Here is a 19,612-nt window from a genome sequence, read left to right as displayed (position 1 = left end):
ACAAGATCGTCCCATTGTCATGCACAAGATTGTCCCATTGTTTCAATGTACAAGATCGTCCCATTGTCATGCACAAGATTGTCTCATTGTTTCAATGTACAAGATCGTTTTAGCTTATCTAGGTCAGGATCGTTTCAAAGGTTGATGGCTCAAGATCGTTCTATAGGATAAGTCATCAAGATCGTTTCAGTAAAGCAAGGCATCAAGATCGTTTCAGGTGCTTTGAGTACAAGATCGTCTCAATGGTTATAGTTCAGGATCGTTTCAATGATTCAAGGACATGAACAAGAACAAGATCATTTCTAGTTCAAGAACGAGTGTTTGAGCAAAACCGATCCAAAGGATTAATTACCCCATAAGTACACCAACAACATCACAACACCACACAAGATCAAGCGAGTATGCACAAGAACAACAAGCTACCCTAGGACGATCTTAGGACCAAGATCGTCCCATCAGGACCGTTTTGGGCTCAAGAACAAGTACAAGCACAACAACAAGGTCTAGATTGATTTCCGGACTTGTTAGAACATAGCACTAGTACATATATGCACAATAACAACAACTTATAACACTTTTAACAATTTCAAGATCATCTATAACATGAACAAGTCGTGGCACATCAAGAACAAGTTTACTTTCTCTTTCAAAAATGGGTTTTGTAGATTAAAGCATGTTATGACCCAAATTTGTTCACACAAGCGTTTTCAAACACATTTAGACACAAACCCATTAACCATTAACACGATTTTCAATTAAAATTGGACCAAATCATCAAGAACATGAACTTGAAAAAGTACACTTTTAATTTGATCAAAAACTCATAAATTGTTGTTGTTACCTGAGATTTGATTCCAGAAATATGTTTTGATTATCACAAGGATGCTAAAAGTACAAACAATTTTAGTTTAACAACCCAAAATCAAGAGATGCTTTTTGTGTGTGTTTTTTTGGTGGCTGCACTATGTGTTTTAGAGAGAGAGAGGTGGAAGGAAGAAGATGAATACTATTGTTTTCTCTCTCTAGGGTTTCCATTCTCCTTCTATTTAAACTTTTCCCATAATAAATGATCTCAATAAATGCAAGGACTATTTGCGAACATTTTGAACTAGAACTTTTATGAACACGAACGTTTATGAACCGAACTTTAATATTTCATCGTACTTAATCATAAACTCGTCATATAAATTAAGATTTAAGATCAAATTGACCTTCATATAAGCACATAATTAGGTCTAAAGCACGTCAAGAACTTAAATAAATTGAACTGTCTAGCCGTTCTAGTGGCAAAAGTACGTTTCAAAGAACTTATTTAGAACATTTCTAAGACAGTTGTTATATAGGTTGGATACGAGATAATAAAATTAAAAATGAATAAATACATATTAAAAGGGGAATGTGAAATACGAAATTAACCTGGAGACATTAAATTTAATTATTAATTGAAAAAAACACTTGTCAAGCTTCTAATACCTCTTACTTATCTTATGTTAATAATTATTTTATTTTACCCTCTCCTATTTATGTATATTGAGTTTGTCTAGGAGCAGTATCAAGACATATCAAATGGTATTAGACTATTAGTAATCAAGAATTTACAATGATATTTTAAAGTTTAAAACCATGTCGGTAGTGTTGTAACATTTTTTATTCTTTAAAAGTGTTACTCCGTATCATTTTACATTTCATTTGTGACTTGAACCGTTGACCCGACCCATTCTAGATTTTTTTTTCAGCATCCTAGCTAAGTCATTTAACAATCTCATGGACCCTGCTTACTTGAAATTCTAGATCCGCCATTAATAAACGCACACTTGAAATTCTATGTCATCCCAACATTCTTACAATCAAAACTTAAATAAACACATTAATATTCAATGACGTATATATCATCTTTATGGATTCAATCCTTAGAATGGATCATGTGGCATAGTTTTCATAATTTTATCACATCCCAAATGTCATCTTAAGTTATTTTAACAATCGCTTGAATAAGGTTTTGAAGAAAACCATTTCTGTGTCAATACAAGAGTTTCTTTAGGCTTGGAAGATGGAACTAAATGCCCTGCACCCTGCAACAATCCATAGTACACTACTGTAAGATATAATTATATCACATGTCCAATAATAGATTTTATTGCTTAACAATGTGAATTTGCTCTTACGAACGAGATATTTAGTTAGATTTACACATTTAAAACTATATAGAAAAAAATAACAAAAACTAAAAAGTGGTGTAGGTAGTTCTTACTCTAATTGTTGCAAATGCTAATGAATACTCATTCCGTGCATATTTTATTTCATATCTGCAAAGTGAAACTTAACAAAGTCATATAACAAATTTATATTCTACAAAACATATAAGGGAATCCTCCTACAACTCTCATGTGTGTCGCTTGCGCCTAACCCCGCGACAACCCCCTAGCTAATAACCTTTATGCACTTGAGTTAACTAAAGTGATCAAAATGAACAATGATATGATTAAATTGATCTAAAGCGTCATCTCACCCTCCGACTTGACCATCTACATAGAACGGTTTCCATGGGACTTCAACTGCGAGATCAAGGGAATTTATCCATTGCTCCACTCCAACATATGGAAATGTCATATCATGGTCGCCACTGTCCATCCATAAGTTAGCTATATATAATCTAATTTGCAACAAAAATCATGATAGAGTAACGAAAATGAGGCTTAGTTCCATCACCTTATGATCAAAGCATGGCAATTTTTATCCGATAATTTCTTATGTTGGAAAAAGCTACTAAAGATATCGTAAGAATAACAAAATGTGTCATTCTTTCCTTGATTATAATGGATAGTATTGTTGATCGACTCCCATTTTTCAATTGTTCCCTGAAATAGATAATTTAAGAATAAGTATGCATGTTAGTTTTATATCAATTATGTATGTATTACTCATTGTATTTTCAAGAGAATATTGTTTGATCACATACTTGACGAATATTGAGAGCTTGTTGTGCAACTGCAGAATTTGCCCACATAGTTAAAGCCTTTTCAAAATCACCCTAAAAAGATTAAATCATTAGATATATTTAGTACTTGCAAGCTTAGAAATAACGTTTTTGTCATCTTTTTGGGTTTAGCATTCAACCACAAAAGTCAAAAGAGAACCAAGTATTCTGTTCTCTATATTTTCTTTTCAAGCGTAGAACAACAAAAAAAATTTCCATAACTTTTATTTCTATGTACCATTTTAGGGGGAGGGTACGACTGATCTATATAAGACCAGTAAGAAACTCTAAGCTCAAAGGGAGCTAGAGGCTCTCAAACTCAAAGTCAGATAGGGGAGGGTACGGCTGATTTATATAAGACCACTAAGCTCAAAGATGGTCATGCGTATTCATTGTATTCTTATGTATATTGTATATAAGCATATCAATTAGATATATTCAACATTTCTTAATCATACATGATAATTTAATGTTTTAGGCACTTAACTATTTTCTAAAAAACCGTTGAGCCTTATTGGGAGCTCATACGAGAGGCAATTAATAGATGACATATTCATAGAATCATGAATGATAAATTTAATCTTAGCATTGTGAAGTTCTAACACAAAGTCACATGAAAGGTAAAGTAACATAATTAGAGAGAGTACCTCGCAATCTAGAGTTGGATCATTTTCATCACAAAATGTTTCCAAAATGTTATCAAGATTAATATGACTTGTGCACTGCAATTTAATTTAAATTTTAGATTTCATGATATGATATATCAAGTTGACATATGTATAACTCTATTACTTTTGCTCAAAAATCAAAATTCTTACCTCTTGATAACTTTGAAGACTATGCGCACACACCGAGTTGGCCAAATCAACAATATCTACATAATTACCTTGACAATTTGCTATTCCAGTCTACAAAATTAAGCTATCATACATATATAGTTGTAGCCCGTGCTCTAAATAAATTTATCTATTTTTTATTCTAATAACATACCTTGTATATATCATCTGATATGAGTGCCATACGATGAGCATATTCAAACCTCGAGTTGAAATCCTTAAACTTATGAGTTAAAGGACTGACAAGAATGTACCCCTACATTAATGATTTCAAACAACCAAAATAATATACATTTTCACATTTTCTAAAATAAAACTAAGATAAACACCCAAAAAATATTCATTTTATTATTATTATTATTTTTAAAAATTATAGATATTCATTTTACTAGATAAGTAACCAATTCAGAGGATATTTGTGATTATATTTTGAGCTGATTATCTGAATATTGTGTTTTCATACTGAACAAAATAAAACAGATATTTAGCACAATAATTGATTATCTACGTTTTCATGAGACAAATCGTAGTTTAAGAAAAGCATGCAGATATATGTTTTTTTAAAACGTTATTTTTAAACTCAGTATCTATTTTTACAAACGCAATCCCACATACCCCATCATAATGCATATAATCCTCTTAATAGCAAGGATCATGTTACTTGATTGGATATATATAGCTTGGGTTAATGTTGTTCGGCTTTTTCGATTGTGAGTATCATATGGTAGTCAGTGGTGCAAGTAAAAAAAGATAGAAGGTGATATCATGGGGTTCGAAACTTTGAATACCCCGACCTCCCAGATGCTCCCGAGAAAGCTATGCAGCCTTCTGGACAGTTAAGGGCAATTATGGCGTTCAATATTTTGTGAGAATAGGATTTGGGCTTTTTAAACCCACTAAGGGAGATGGGCTTTACAGATATGGTGGGTTTGAAGGTTTCAAACACTTCTAATTAGTAATCAAACTCATTCTTTTACTTATAGTAATCAAACCACCACCATAATTTCATTTGGTTAATTATATCAACGTATGTTTATTGTTATGTATGTATTACCGCCCTTTTATACGATATGCATTTTACACATCTTAATTTCTCCCGAAGCAACGCCCGAGATTAAAATACTACTCCCTCCATCTCAATTTAAATGTCTTATTTTGACTTTTAAGGTATTTCTTTCGTAACTTTGATTGTAAATTGTGTCGCTTGAGTTATACCACTATTGATGTAAAATATATGAATAGATTGGGTTTTAGATGTATTTTTCATTGATGTAACTTTTATTAAGTATTATATTATATAAACAAAATTATTTATGGTCAAAGTTAGAGAAAAAATACCCAACAAATCAAATTTAGACATTTAAATTAGGACGGAGGGAGTAGTTACTTATAAGATTTGATTGCTTACTTGAATATTTAATGTAGGTTGGTCGCCGCGTTCGTTACCTAAATGTAAAAATTGTACAGCTGATCACAAATTCATCATCAAAGATAGTTGAGAATAGTTCACTTTGGATTCATATATATACCTTCATATAAGTCTAAAGTGACTTTTGGAACGACAATGCCAATGTAAGAAATTCCCGCTATATATAATGGACTTCTCAAAAACTTTGGATGGTCTATCATAAACTGTTAATTATATATAATATATAAGTATAAGTATATAAACTTATTAAAAAGGTTTCAAGTGATATTGTGATAAAGGTATGGGTGCCACCCATTCCAAGTACAATGGTAACAAACTAAAGGTAGGATAAATAACCAAATTTAGTTTAACCTTTTTAATAAATTCGTTAGCTTGGGTAGCTAGAATAGTATCACTGCTTATCCATCCTTTTTTGGTTTTAGCATATGAGAAACCAGTTCCAGCGGGTATATCGATGAATATCATATTGGCCATCTATATAACAAAACAAAACAAAAAACAAGCAGCAAGGATATGAAGTTTTGCCAAAGTTAGTTTGCAAATTAAAATACATAAGATATATATATTGATTTGAGAGTCGATAGTTAGATGTGTAAACCTGGGTCCATGCATTTGGATTTAGTTCCAAATTGGCATCTTCTATGCCATTATCCCATTTGACGGTAATTGGACCTAAATACATGTTGCAAAATGATTAATGAACTACTTAAGCGCGATGATTAAGCTTCATATTTATTAAGTGTGATAATTAACATCAATAAACATTTTCCCTATGAATCAGCAGTGTCCAAGGCAAAATTGAGGAACTCGTGACTCGGGATCGGATCGGCGAGAAAGAGAGTCACGAGTTTTTAAAAAACTCGGATCAAAATCAGGGAGAACCCAGATTGGGTTTTTATATATAAAACTTATAATTTATGAAATTATATGTAATAAATTTCAAACTTAAACATAATTGTTGTAAAATAATTTAAAATTTAAATTTCATTCATTAAAAACTTATACTTAAACCAACTTAAGATTTTTTTTTAAAACAAAAACAAAGAAAAAAAATTTGACCAAATTTGACCCAAGTTTTGACCTGACCCGGCTGATTTTTGATCGATTCGGCCGATTCTTGACCGATCCATGCGAGTTTGACTTAGTTTTACACGCGATCAAATTTTTGACCGAGTTTTCACTTAATTCTGGTCAACTCGGCCCGTTTTTAATTCCGATTCTGAGTTTCCAACCGAGTTAGCCGAGTTTTACAACCATAGTCTGGGGCATTGGATAGTATCCATTTAATGAACTCAATTTTTTCTAATTAATCTAATACTTCATTTAATGGTCATTAAATCATTATAATATTGACTATCGTTATATGAAACATTAATGCATATTTTTATATTCAAAGAAAATTTGAGTTCATTAATTACTGATTAACCAATGCCCGGGGGCAACTAACCAGCAAATTCCTTCATATAATAATGATAAGTAATTATTTGTAAACATGATAACTAAGAGCCCGTTTAGTTGTAAAAATTATTTTTTGACTTTCCATTTAGTTTTCTAAAAAATGAAAGAGTTTTTCATATATAAAAAATAAATAAAAAATTTGAAAACACGTTCAAAACTAGAAATTGATTTTTTAATTTTTCATATTAAAAAAGTGTTTTCTAATTTTCTATAGGAAACTAAAAAACAATATTTTTGTTTTCTTATACAAAATAATTAAAGATTATTATTTGAACGCATTTTATATTTTTCATATTTCTCAAAAAATACTGATAGAAAACAAGATGTGTTTTGCCTAACTAAACACCACCTAAGTATTTTTAAGTGGTTATATCTTATATAGTTAGCTCTACGATTTTAAATTCCTTTAGTAATGAGAATTTCGAAACAATGCCATAAAGAAATGGTTTAATTTTCAAAAAGAAACTCCTACAACAAAAATTGATCACGTATGGAAGTTAAGGGTTGGCCTTTTGATTTTTCAAAAAATAAAAAACTCAAAGGGCTTACTGAAAAAAACTCATATAAAAAACGTTGAGAAAATAGCCCCAACCACTAACTTGTAATTTACCCATATGGCCATATACCCTCAAAAATCATCATGTTCATAGCATTCAACGGCACACGTTGCATGCATAAACCTCTCTTAGTTCGCCGTCTACAAGTGCATAAACTGCAATAATTTGCATAGCAATTTTTTCATTTGAAGATCTCTTATTAATTCCCTTTTCCCTTTTAAAAGCCAAGACATACATGCAATTAAAAACTATTTGGATAATCTGGAAAGAAAAGATAACTCATTTGAAGATCTCTTATTAATTCCCTTTTCTTGTAAGTTACAACTTACAAGAACCTTAATGTTTGGATATTTGGAATATCTAAGCTTTTTTTTTCTTCCCATATGTAATAATGCCTAATAGGATGCATATTCGATGTACATAAGATAAGTCCCTACGAAAACAAGTAGCATAGCGCAAATGCAAATGCATTCTTCAAACAAATGGGTGATCCTCACACAAAAATACGGTACCAGAAAAGAAAAAAAAAATTAGGTGGAGCAAAACTAAAAGATCCATTAAAAATAAATATAAAAGAGCTCAATATATTAAAATCATGTAAGAAATTTTTTAAAATCAATAAAAAAAAGTTAAAAATACATGACAAAATCTAAATTTTAAGTGGGGCCAATGCTCACACATGTCTTTCTTTTTAAAAAAAATAATTTGTAAATAGTAAAAAAAAAAAAAAAATTTATTATCAATTTTGGTTGTATTCTACATTTTTTTAAAGTTTAAATTCTATGTCTATTAATGTTATTAAACATCTGTTAGCCACATTTTATAGTTTTTTTTTTTTTGAACATTAGCCACATTTTATAGTTAGTTTGCTAAATAGATTGATACAATTAGCCCAGCCTTCAACTCAAGCCCTTATTTCTAGTTCTAGCCCTTACTTTTTAAAAGCAGTTTTAAAAAGCTATTATGTTTATTTTTCTGCTATCAAAAATAATAAGTCATGTTTTTCAATAAAGTTATGACTTTTTTTTTCTTACATATTATATTCTCACCAAGTTTATAATAAGTCTGAAAACAACTTCCCAAAAGAAATTTTAAATTAAAACTATGTTAGCTTTTTCTTTCACCATCAAGAACTTAGAAAATACGAAATCTTCAAATAAGTCATGTTTTTCATAGTTAACAAGTTATCAATAATTTTTTTATATATAAAAGCAAAAAAACTTAATCATCTTGCTATTAAAAAAATTTCATTAACCTTCTATTACTCTAACATAATGTTTGTTATTCTATAAAACATTGTTTTTTGCTTATACAAAAACAATCCAAACACCAATGGAACCATTTACAGACAAATGATTATGTCGTATAATGAACTATTGATATGCTTATTGTATGTAATAAACTTTCAGTTATCGGTTATTGGATGTACGTGAATATATGTGACAACCATAAGTTGTCACGTCCAATGCCATGTTATCAGTTTACAAGGTTTTTATTGGTTGATTACTTTTAATAACCGAGATGTAAATGTTAATTATATACAATAAACACCTGAAATTGAACAGTTTATTACATAATATAACCATTTATACATAGTTGATTAAATTTTAATGTCATTTTCTCAAATAAGAAAAATGGTAAAACACTTTATAAAATGTTTAGTTTTATTTTTTTCATAAAAAATTAGCAATCAAGTCTTGCAAATATATATATATATATTATATATATAGGATGGTAATATAAGGTTGTCGGGTATCTAAGCTTAGGTGTGAAACACTCACATATTATTTTTTTAATCCATAAAAATCATGGGGCCCATGCATTTATTCATTAAACAATAAATAGTAAAATATTAGTATGTGGGGAGTTCCTTACCTAAGCTTAGGTGCCGAACAGCCTTATATTCCCTTTTCCATATATATATATATATATATATTTATTGAACAACAAGTCTTGCAAATATTTATGCCCATTTCTTCATTCTTCTGTATCATGGTCTCATGTATGACAATATGACATCTAGCTATAGCAGATCATGTGGACCTGTTTTGGTGTTACCATAAATCATAGGTGACAATACGGTTTGTTACAAAATCCAATCTTATCTTTTTTTTGTAATTTCCTCAACTCGTTTGATAATTATTTAATAAAATAGCTGTTAGAAAAAAATAAAGATGACAATATTGTGTTAGGGGGAGAGGAGTGGTAGCGGGTTGGCCATGCCGCCAAAGTAACACCGCCGCCATCAAGACGGCGTCAAAGCGGGGGGGGGGCTTAAAGCCCTGCACGGCTTGGAGCTTTCGACCGTTGGGGTGAGCATATGGAGGTGGGGTCCAACCCACTTTTTGACCGTTGAACACCAATTAAAAAAAGAAAAATTCCCCTATCTCTTTATTTATATATACACTTCATTTTTAACCAAAAAAAAAACCAAACAAAAACATATCTTCACACTTTCACCAAAAAAAAACCACATTACTAAAAAATGAATTCCTCTTCCTCATCTTCTTCATTTGTGTTCCACCGGAGTTAGAGGATTCGTCGACGGTGAGTACTTTTCAGTTTTTTAATCAAGTGTACGCCGAGCTTAAAGATACCAGCACCTCTTCCGACACTCGTAGGTATATCGATCGAGACCGAGAAAAAACTCACGCTATACTAATGCGTGACTACTTCCTTGAAGACTCAAAGTTTGACGAACCATTTTTTCGTCATCGTTTTTCGCATGAGCAAGAGGTTGTTTTTGAAGATTGTTGGTGATATTGAAGCTAGATTTAGTTACTTTCAAGAGGGGTACGACGCATGGGGTAACAAAAGTTGCAATGCTCTTCAAAAGTGCACATCGGCGATCAAGCAACTGTCTACGGATGAAACTTCAGACGCGTATGACGAGTATTTATGTATGGCTGCCAGAACGGGACGCGAGAGCATGGAGTACTTTTGTGATGCGGTCATCAATTTATATCAAAATGAGTTCTTACGAAGGCCGACATCTCATGACATTGCTTTTATCACACAAGCTCATGAAGAAAGACACCACATTGCAGGAATGCTTGGTAGTCTTGATTATATACACATCGAATGGAGGATGTGCCCTAAACACTTAAAAGGGCAATACACGATTTGATCACAAGGTATCTACTATTATGATTGAATGTGTTGCTTCCTATGACTTGTGGATTTGGCAATCGTTTTTCGGTCCTGCTGGATCGAACAACGATGTCAATGTTTTGCAACAGTCGCCGTTGTTTCAAAACGAGCGTAATGGATCCGCGCCAGACTGTTCATTTTAGCATAAATGGACAAATGATTACAAGCGTGGTTACTACCTTACCGATGAAATCTATCCTAGGTGGGTTGCGTTTGATAAAGCTTATCCACATCCAGAAGCAAACCGGGAGTTAAAGGACGAGGACGTGCATCATCGGCTCCGATATGATCTTACGACGCATATATCAGCTTTAGACTTATCATACCTTGACGATTAAGTGATCCAGCCACCATTAGTTGCAAGTTTGATTTAGTTGTTTTCATTATCATATAGAATTTAAATTTCGGTTTATGTTGTTATGTACTTTTTAATTTATGTTTATGTAATGTTTAGTTTAATTTTAATGAAATATTTAAGTTTTTATTAAAAAAGAAAAAAATGTTTGATTAAATTAAATGAAAAAGAAAAAAATAAAATTTGGAAGGGTTGAGAAGGTGATGAATGTTACTGAAAATGGTTGGAATGGTTGGTTAAGAGGATTGAAAAAGTAAATTTAGTTGTAGGTATTTGATTGGTGGAATATGGGAGGGAAAATCCCACTACATGACTCCTCTCCCCTTACACTGTTACCAAAGGAAGGAACGGAAGGGGATTCCCTCAAGTTCCCTCAACTTGACTAGTCAAGTTGGGAGGATCTTGACCCTTGATTGAAAATCAAGGGCAAAGATTCATTTATTATCATTGAAATCTTGGCCCTTGATTTTTCAATCAAAGGAAATCAAAGGCCAAGATCCTCCCAACTTGACTAGTCAAGTTAGAGGAACTTGAGGAAATCTTCTTCCGTTACCAAACCCCTTCAATTCTAACCACAGTCACATCACAAAATCATGTAAAAATTTTAATCGCAGTCCCATTACAAATTCATATAAGGAGTGATGAGCAATCAATTGTTTTTAAAGTATACCATATATAACCAAGATATTTTGTATTTTCAAAAATCCGAAATAAAAAATTTAAAATCGCCATCGAAAAAGTACAAAATTGTAATTATAAGAGAAATCAAAATCACGATGTCTTAACTTTAATACATTTACGATTTTGACTTTTTATTTTCATTTTGAAAATCTTATTACCATTTGACTATTACTTAAGCTAATAATTCAACCTAACCAATCGCTTTAGCACTACCTAACCTGTCGGTCCATTTTATGCTTGCAGTAAGCCAATAACTAGACCGTAGCTAAAATACAAGAGACGGCATAACATGCTACAAGAAGAGGCGATGCAATTTGTAGGCTTCAATTAAGGACCTAAGGGGTAAGGGTGTAGTCGGCTTGTTTTATCGGTAAAAAACATCGACAAGCATCGGCAAATCGGCAACCCTATAGCACTTGTATCGACAAGTTTGACAAGTTTCATCGGCTAGTTTTGGCCGATGCAAGTGAACATTGGGAGGTGACATGTGAATGTTTGGAGCTTTTTTTTTTTTTATTTATAATATGGTCAAATATGCATTGGCAACTTTAATTGGCAATTTTTTGCAAGCAAGTTTTTGGGTAGTTTTGGCAAGATTTTTGGTATGACAAATGGCATAGTTTGATTGGCTTATTTTTTGTCAAACTTGCCAATTTGTCAATACATTGACACTACACCCTTACCCCTAAGGTACCAGATTTTACATATCATAATATCATATGGAATCACGTTTATTATTCATCCATAACTTACTCACAACATACATTAAAAAAATAATATCATGGTATCAGCATAATGTAGCGACAATGCCGACGGTATGATGATATTGGCGGCGTTAAATGTTGTAGATAATTGATGTAAAAGCGTTTGACTTAAAGAGGATAGTAGAAATCTTTTATAACATAAGGGACTAACGTTGTAATTTAATAGTAAATGTTTGTTTTATTTATTACGAGTAATAATTATTTGGTCAATTTGTATGTTTCATTTTTCTTAACTTTCAACATAAGACTATCATTTTTATAGAGTGACATAAAAGTATAAATATATGAGAAAATTGAATATGGTGTTATTACAAATCCAAGTTGGGTGAAAAAATCATACATACTGATTTTTTAATATATTTTTTTTGTATAATGAATAAAAGATGGGGTTTCCTTGTTTTTTATGTATTAAAAAATTAATATCTGATAGCTTTTACACCTAACTTTGATGTATAACAACACCACATTTAATTCCCCCGAGAATAATGAATATGATTGTTGAGTTGAAAATCGACCAAGTATATATAATTTGTTAAGGTCGAACACGAACACGAGCTATTAACTAATTGTGTCATTTTTTTCAAACATGAACACGACCCGAAAATTAACAGGTGCACCTGTTAACATATATTTTATAGAATTCTTGACTAATATTAAACAAAAAAAAACTTAACGATATAAAAACTCTTACAAATCTTCAATCCTTACATTATAAAAGTTCATATACATCTTACCTTATAAAATTCATATATCAAATCATAAGATCAACTCTTAGTATTATATATATATATATATATAACCTTCACAGGTCTTAACATGTCGTAACAGGTCTAGATCTATTAAGACACGAATCTTAACAGGTCCGGACCTGTTAAGACACGAAACCTGTTAAGAACAGGTCGTGTCGTGTCGTGTCGTGTTAACAGGTTTCGTGTCAATATTGCCAGCTTACTGCTATATCAATTTTTATATTACGTGCTCTAATGTAATTAAACCATGATCGCTACATGCCAAGAATCTCATTTTCAGTATTACATACTTTTAACATATTTGATAGATCCTTTTCCATGGGTGAAATGTCTAACCTCCAATGTTTAGACAAATCGCACTAAACATTAGTCATACCAGATAACTTGTATGACTATAGCGTCGAAATCACATTAAGCAAGTGCAAAGTCACTCTTTGACAATTAAGATTTAAGACATCAACTTGATTCCGATCTCTTTGCTAGTTTCGTGAGTTTCCATACTTCTTATTTCTTCCATTCAAAGTGAAAAGGAAATGATACATACGGTGGAAGCCAGGGTTTCATTTTTAGATGGATAAAACTTTGAAAAATTAAAGTCATGATAATATTTTTTATATACAGAAAAATGAATTGCACTTGATTTCTTAGTAGATTGTTTAAAACAGTTACAAATATATTTTTCATTGTAATGATATTTCATTATTCAACTACAAATGTTTAAAAGGTTAATATAATATGAATGTCATTATAGAATGGGGAATGATAAATCTACAACAAGTTTTTGTTATCTACAACAATGCATGCTTTATACAGTTGTACATTGTACAGTATAATATATGCAGTATAATATGTACGTTTGTTGTAGATGAAAAAAAATTAATATAAATATACTATTCCCCTTGTAGAATATGCATGTATTTATTTCAGTATTTATTAGCCGTAGGTTTGCATATGATACATAACCAACATGTAACTATTAAGAAAAATTTCAGGATATGATGGACATTCGCACATTCAAATCCCAACATGGCTATGTATCTAGAGTAGAAAAATGAAAGAGTTTGTTTTTGCTTTTTTTTTTTTTATTTATTTCATTTTTTAATTAACTCAATAAGAAAAAAAATTCAAAATAGAATAAAATAAGATAAAATAAAAAGTTTCTATTCCAAGTCAGTGAACTATACATCTAAGGGTACAGTATTGGTTTCGCCCTTAAGAATGTTAATAAGGGTAGCGGGTGGGAGTAACATGTCATACTGTCATATGGAGTGATATGTTACAGGGGGTAATCGTTGATAAAATTTAGCTACCTAGCGGGCTCCGCCATTAGTCATAATGGTTCTGCCAGACAATAAGAGGATTCGCCTATAACTTACGAGCTATGTCTTTTGAAAAAAAATATAATTTTTAATTTTTTTTGTGGAATTACCTAATTAAAGAAAAAAAATTATATAACAAGCTAAAAAAATAAAAAAACAAAAACAAATCTTCTTTCCTTTTCTCTTTAGGTTACCTTATCTTTTGATCTCTTTCATAAATATATATCATATATGTGAACCTTGACTCAAGGTTCATGTAAGAACCATTCACATATAAACATAAGTAATATTAGATATAATTTGATATGTGTATATATGTGTACAAATTTATTCACATATGAACATCAATTTATATTTTAAAAGGTTCTTAAGGTTATTTCAATTTAATTTCTCAAATGAAACTTTTCTTACATATATATAGTAGTTTTAAACTTTTAATACTCTTACATATATTTAATCGAGTACATTGGAACAATTCGACTTTCCATCCTAGTCATATAAATTCACCCGTTTAAATCGGGATTATTGTCGAAAACATAATGAACTAGTGGAAAATAAATACCACTTGTTCGTACCAACCTTGAGACCCAATTCGTAGGATTATATATTGTTATTAATACATCTAACTCTTTTATAAAAATTATTCACTTTCTAAAAACATTACTCAAATGTTACATACGAATTTTATTTATTTATTTATTTTTATGGAAATAAAGTTTATAAATTACTAAATTTGTCCTTAATAAATTAATTCGCATCCTAAACTCTTATTTTAATAATTAACACTTTAAGTCATTACCTTTTTAAATATTCCACTATCATCTTTACATCAACTTACACCACTTGACACCACCAATAATACCGTCACCGACACCACTAAACCACCGTCTCTGTCACCGCTGTCGCATTGTGCGAATACCATGTTCGTAATAGATAATGTTATGTTACACACGTGGATAAACTTTAAATTTGTAAAATAGAGAAAGGCTAAGGCTAAAGTTCTAGATTTGAAAGTATGGTTTTAGTTCAAATAATATAAAATAATTTTTTAACTAAAAATTCATCGTATGTATCATAAAATTTTGTGCATCAAAAATATATATTTGTATTTGACAAATTTTCATACATCAATTTTTATAATGATTCAATGCTCAAAATATTATCTTATTTGATTATTTTAATATTTGTTTTATTATAATCGATCAACCTCTTGATATATGATTTATTCCCTGCAAGTTTATTTAAACATCAAATATAAAATTTGAATTTTAAAAGATTATATACCATGGCTAGCTCTAGATATACAATATTAGAGTTGGAAAATCGGCACCTTGGATAACACATTAAAATAGATCGATACGGGTTTAAATGAACTGTTATAAATTCAATTGGGTTGCATGTGTGGCATTGATCATACGGGTCAAAATGACTATGCTTATATTGATAAAAAAAAAAAAAAAAGGGTAAGAAACACGATTCATCCAGACTCGTTCCTTATTTTTGGAACAAATTTTCTTGGTGGATGAGTGTTTGTGGATTGTCACATTCATATTGCATGTTGCTTAACACAACTGTACTCGAACTTGCTAAAATAAATTACTTTACACACCTCATAGGATGAATGTCGACTTACTATAATATAAGATGTATCATACTTTAAAATCTCAAAAACTCTAAATGATAGTATACAAATTAGAATTGCATAATAAAGAATCGTTTTGAAAATAACTTAAATACCATTAGAAATTTAGAATCGTTTTGAGACTACTTTTTCTAACACAAAGATCGAAAATTATTATCTATAAGGAATGGTTTTTGAAAATAACTTAGATACCATTAGAATCGTTTTGAAATATTATTCGTAACACGAAGATTTGAAAATTATTATCTGTAAGGTCGAATTTTATTCTATCAAATTTCTATTCCGTCCATCCGACTCTTCAAAAGACAAAAAGCATTTCGTGAAATTTTATTGCTTCAATTTTTAATTACTATGACCGAATTCAATATTCCAAAAAACATTATATGAATCAAACACGCCTTTAAGTCTTTTATATTTGGGGTTTGTGTTAGTAGAGATGAAGTCGTTCAACTGGCTCCTAATGTGGCTTCCAAATTGGGTTGTCAACTATACCCAATGTGCGTGGAGATATCCGGTTTGGTAAAGGTTCATACCTCATGGAAAAAAGATTAAGATTTAAATTTTAATATAGACATTTGGGTTATTCGAACCAAATGCGCCTTTAAGTCTTTTATATTTTGGGGTTGGTGTTAGTAACGTGGCTTCCAATTTGGGTTGTCAGCTATCCCATTTGGTAAAATTTTATACCTTTTGGAAAGAAGATTAACGTTCAATATCTAATATAGGTATTTGGGTTAGTTTTAAGAGTAGAATAGATTTAGTGTGTTTTAATGTTAAAAAAAACTCGAGGGATCTGCACGGGTCGAAACCCGATCCGAACCGGGATGACCCATGACCCGCGAGAGCATGAAAAAGGGAACCGTGACCCGGTCCGTGAAGGGTCGGGTCGGTTCGAGTTTGAGCGGGTCACGGGTTTCCTTCATAGTTTTTCGTTTTTTTGCTTCGCCCCACCTGGCCCGGCCCGTCCAACCCGTGATCCGCAAATGCACTAAAAACGTGACCCGTGACCCTGCCCGTTAGGGTTTTCGGACGGGACGGTTCGGGGTCGGGAGCGTGTTTCCGGGTCTTTTGCTCATCCCTAGATAGGTCACTAGCTCCATTGATAAATAACTATATGTTATAATATCAAATGAAGCCGTATTATAAACATATAACATATTAAGCCATATAGGTTGTAGAAGCTTAAATTAACTTTCCAATAAATTAGTTGTAGAAGCATGCAAATCTTATCAATCATGAGTTTGAAAAATAACATACCAATTTCATACATGAAGGTTACTAAACCAGACGCCCCGGGACCGCCAGGGATAAAGAATATGAGTGGATCTTGTGTAGGATTTCTAGTTGACTCGACAAAGTAGTAGAACAACTGTACGTCTTCTTTCTCCCCAATGCCAATATATCTTCAACACAATATACTTGGAAGATTAGTTAGAAGTACATATCAATGCATTTATGTTTTTAAGTAAATGTATATGCAAGAAAACTTAACATATACCAAAACCTAACTTTGATGTTATTAATTGTTACTTGATTTCACTAGTACAAAACTGGAATACTCCGACGGAACACTACAACAAAAATGGCTTTTAGGGAGGACGGATGTCCTCGCAAAATGTCCATTTGTCCTTGCAATAACTCTTTCGCGAGAACTTGTCCTCGCAATAAATTTGTCGCGAAAGCCTTCTCGCAAGAAGTATTTAGCGAGAACTTTTTATGCTTATAGCGAGAACATTGACCAACAAAATTCATGTCGTTGGATTTATGTACGTAGTTGTTTTGGATAATCAAAATTCAATGAAACATACCCGGTTTCAAATTTGAAAGGAAGATCACCGGGATATCCTGGAAGCCTTTTAATGATTGATTTGGAATGAGATAGGTAAACTTGAATGATAATGATCAATAAAATTGGCAACAAGGTTTTGAGCTTGAAGTCCATTATATGTGTTTGTTTATCTATTGTACTATGTTTTTGGATGGACAATGCTTGGAGCTAGTTATTATTATAGTACTTATAAAGCAGATATACTTACCTTTTGGGATGCATTTAATATTATCCGTAAATCTTAGTCATCTACTAGATAATTACAAGTTAGATCCACCAGTTAGGAATGTTGCTAAAGATAGAAACATAGTATTGGTGAAAACAAGACATATTTACAAAAATGGCATCTAAGTATTCATTGCAAAATTTGCTACCACAAAAGAAAACCAAACATTGAATAACTACGTAGTAGCCAATTGAAATTTGACACCAAATCAATGCATGAAATGAAGGGGGTTGATTGAAACGTTCATGTTTGTAATCGGAACTGGAAAATAAACTCGTATTTCGCTATGGTTTTGTTGTTTATAGCTTTTTTTAAAGTCTAAACAACTTAACCAATCATTTGAAGATGTGTATAGAATACATTTTAACTAAACCTATAAAGTCAACAATCAATAACCATCTATTAATCTCTTTTTGGTGATTTCATTTTAAATTTCGAATTTGTGGGCTAGCTTGCCTCACCTTATTATTATTTTTTTTATGGGAAATGCTAAATACAGTCCTAAGGGCTGTATTTAACGTGCATAAAAAAACTTGTATCTTCCATATTAAAGGCTCGCCCCCTAATTTTCATGGTAAATGTACAAACAATTTATGCACTTTAAACACAGCCCTAAAGGCTGTATTTAGCAACCCCTTTTTTTTTATTTCTTTTAGAATGGTATATTATGCTACCCTATAAATTATATGCAAGCCTGAAATGAAATTTAAGATTTTTAAAAATCCCTTACTAATTCATTTCATAAATGTAAGAAATGTAACTCAAACCTTTGTTTGATTATCAAACATCTTGATAATGAGTGACTTGGCTATCAATAGAAAAATATAAAATAATATAGAAAAACATTCTAACATGTGTTTTCTCTTTCGGTTGTTATCTAGATAAATTCGGTTTGTCTATGATATATTAACTAATTTTCTTTTGATGTGAACCATATTTATGTTCTTTTTTTAACATCCATATTTATGTCTACAAATCTACATCTTGGAACAGACTTTTGTTATTAAAAAATTGTTGTTGCTAAAAAAAAAAAAAAAACATGGGTTAGGCAGTTAACATGGTTTACATAGTCAACATAAGAATAATAAAATAAAAGTCAAACTTGAGTACAGAATGGGCCTAACAGAGTAACAATGGGCCAATTAAAATTAAATACGGAGCAAATTAAAGTTGAATTAGCATGACTCCTAGGACATAATAGGGCTAAAGTGATATCATGGGCTGAAAGAAGTCAAGAACCACAATGGCCCAAATAGTCAGCATAGACCAAACCAGTAATCTCTTTACTTGTGCTTTTAGTTCACCAGATTTTTCATTTACCAAAAAAGAGAACTAATTCTCAGCTTAATAACTTTAGTAACACATAGCCAATCTATTTCCTACCTTTATTTTATTTGGTACATTATTATTTGTTCACGCCAAACAGATTGCAATATTTTTGTAAGACTTCATGAAAACTCCATTCAAGAATCATTAGATCATTAAAATCTATACCTTTCTTTTTTATTTTTCTTCTTCTTCTTCTTCTTTTTTAATTATTATTATTATTATTATTATTTTTGTAAATACAGTTTGGAAGCTGAAGACTTTGGACTCATTAATCATCATATGCAAACAACAATATTTGACCTCCTTGGAAGA

The 19,612-nt window shown here is 31.2% G+C and overlaps 1 protein-coding gene across 1 annotated transcript; it reads right to left on the bottom strand.

The window, feature by feature from the left end:
* Window positions 1-1,799: 1,799 nt before the first annotated feature.
* LOC122582525 (serine carboxypeptidase-like 13) lies at window positions 1,800-17,894 on the bottom strand. Its single transcript, XM_043754930.1, has 14 exons — window positions 17,726-17,894; window positions 17,175-17,320; window positions 5,841-5,914; window positions 5,594-5,716; window positions 5,343-5,445; window positions 5,222-5,259; window positions 3,968-4,069; window positions 3,796-3,885; window positions 3,625-3,699; window positions 2,960-3,031; window positions 2,710-2,858; window positions 2,510-2,623; window positions 2,252-2,306; window positions 1,800-2,072 (listed from the first exon to the last, which is right to left on the bottom strand). Exons 1-14 carry the CDS (start codon window positions 17,857-17,859, stop codon window positions 1,977-1,979), a joined length of 1,371 nt encoding a protein of 456 aa, XP_043610865.1. The 5' UTR covers window positions 17,860-17,894; the 3' UTR covers window positions 1,800-1,976.
* Window positions 17,895-19,612: the final 1,718 nt, after the last annotated feature.

Source organism: Erigeron canadensis, chromosome 9, assembly GCF_010389155.1.
Source record: "Erigeron canadensis isolate Cc75 chromosome 9, C_canadensis_v1, whole genome shotgun sequence".
Lineage (NCBI taxonomy): Eukaryota > Viridiplantae > Streptophyta > Magnoliopsida > Asterales > Asteraceae > Erigeron > Erigeron canadensis.
The sequence above is the reverse complement of the archived record's forward strand: the minus strand, read 5'-3'. Positions and strand labels throughout refer to the sequence as shown.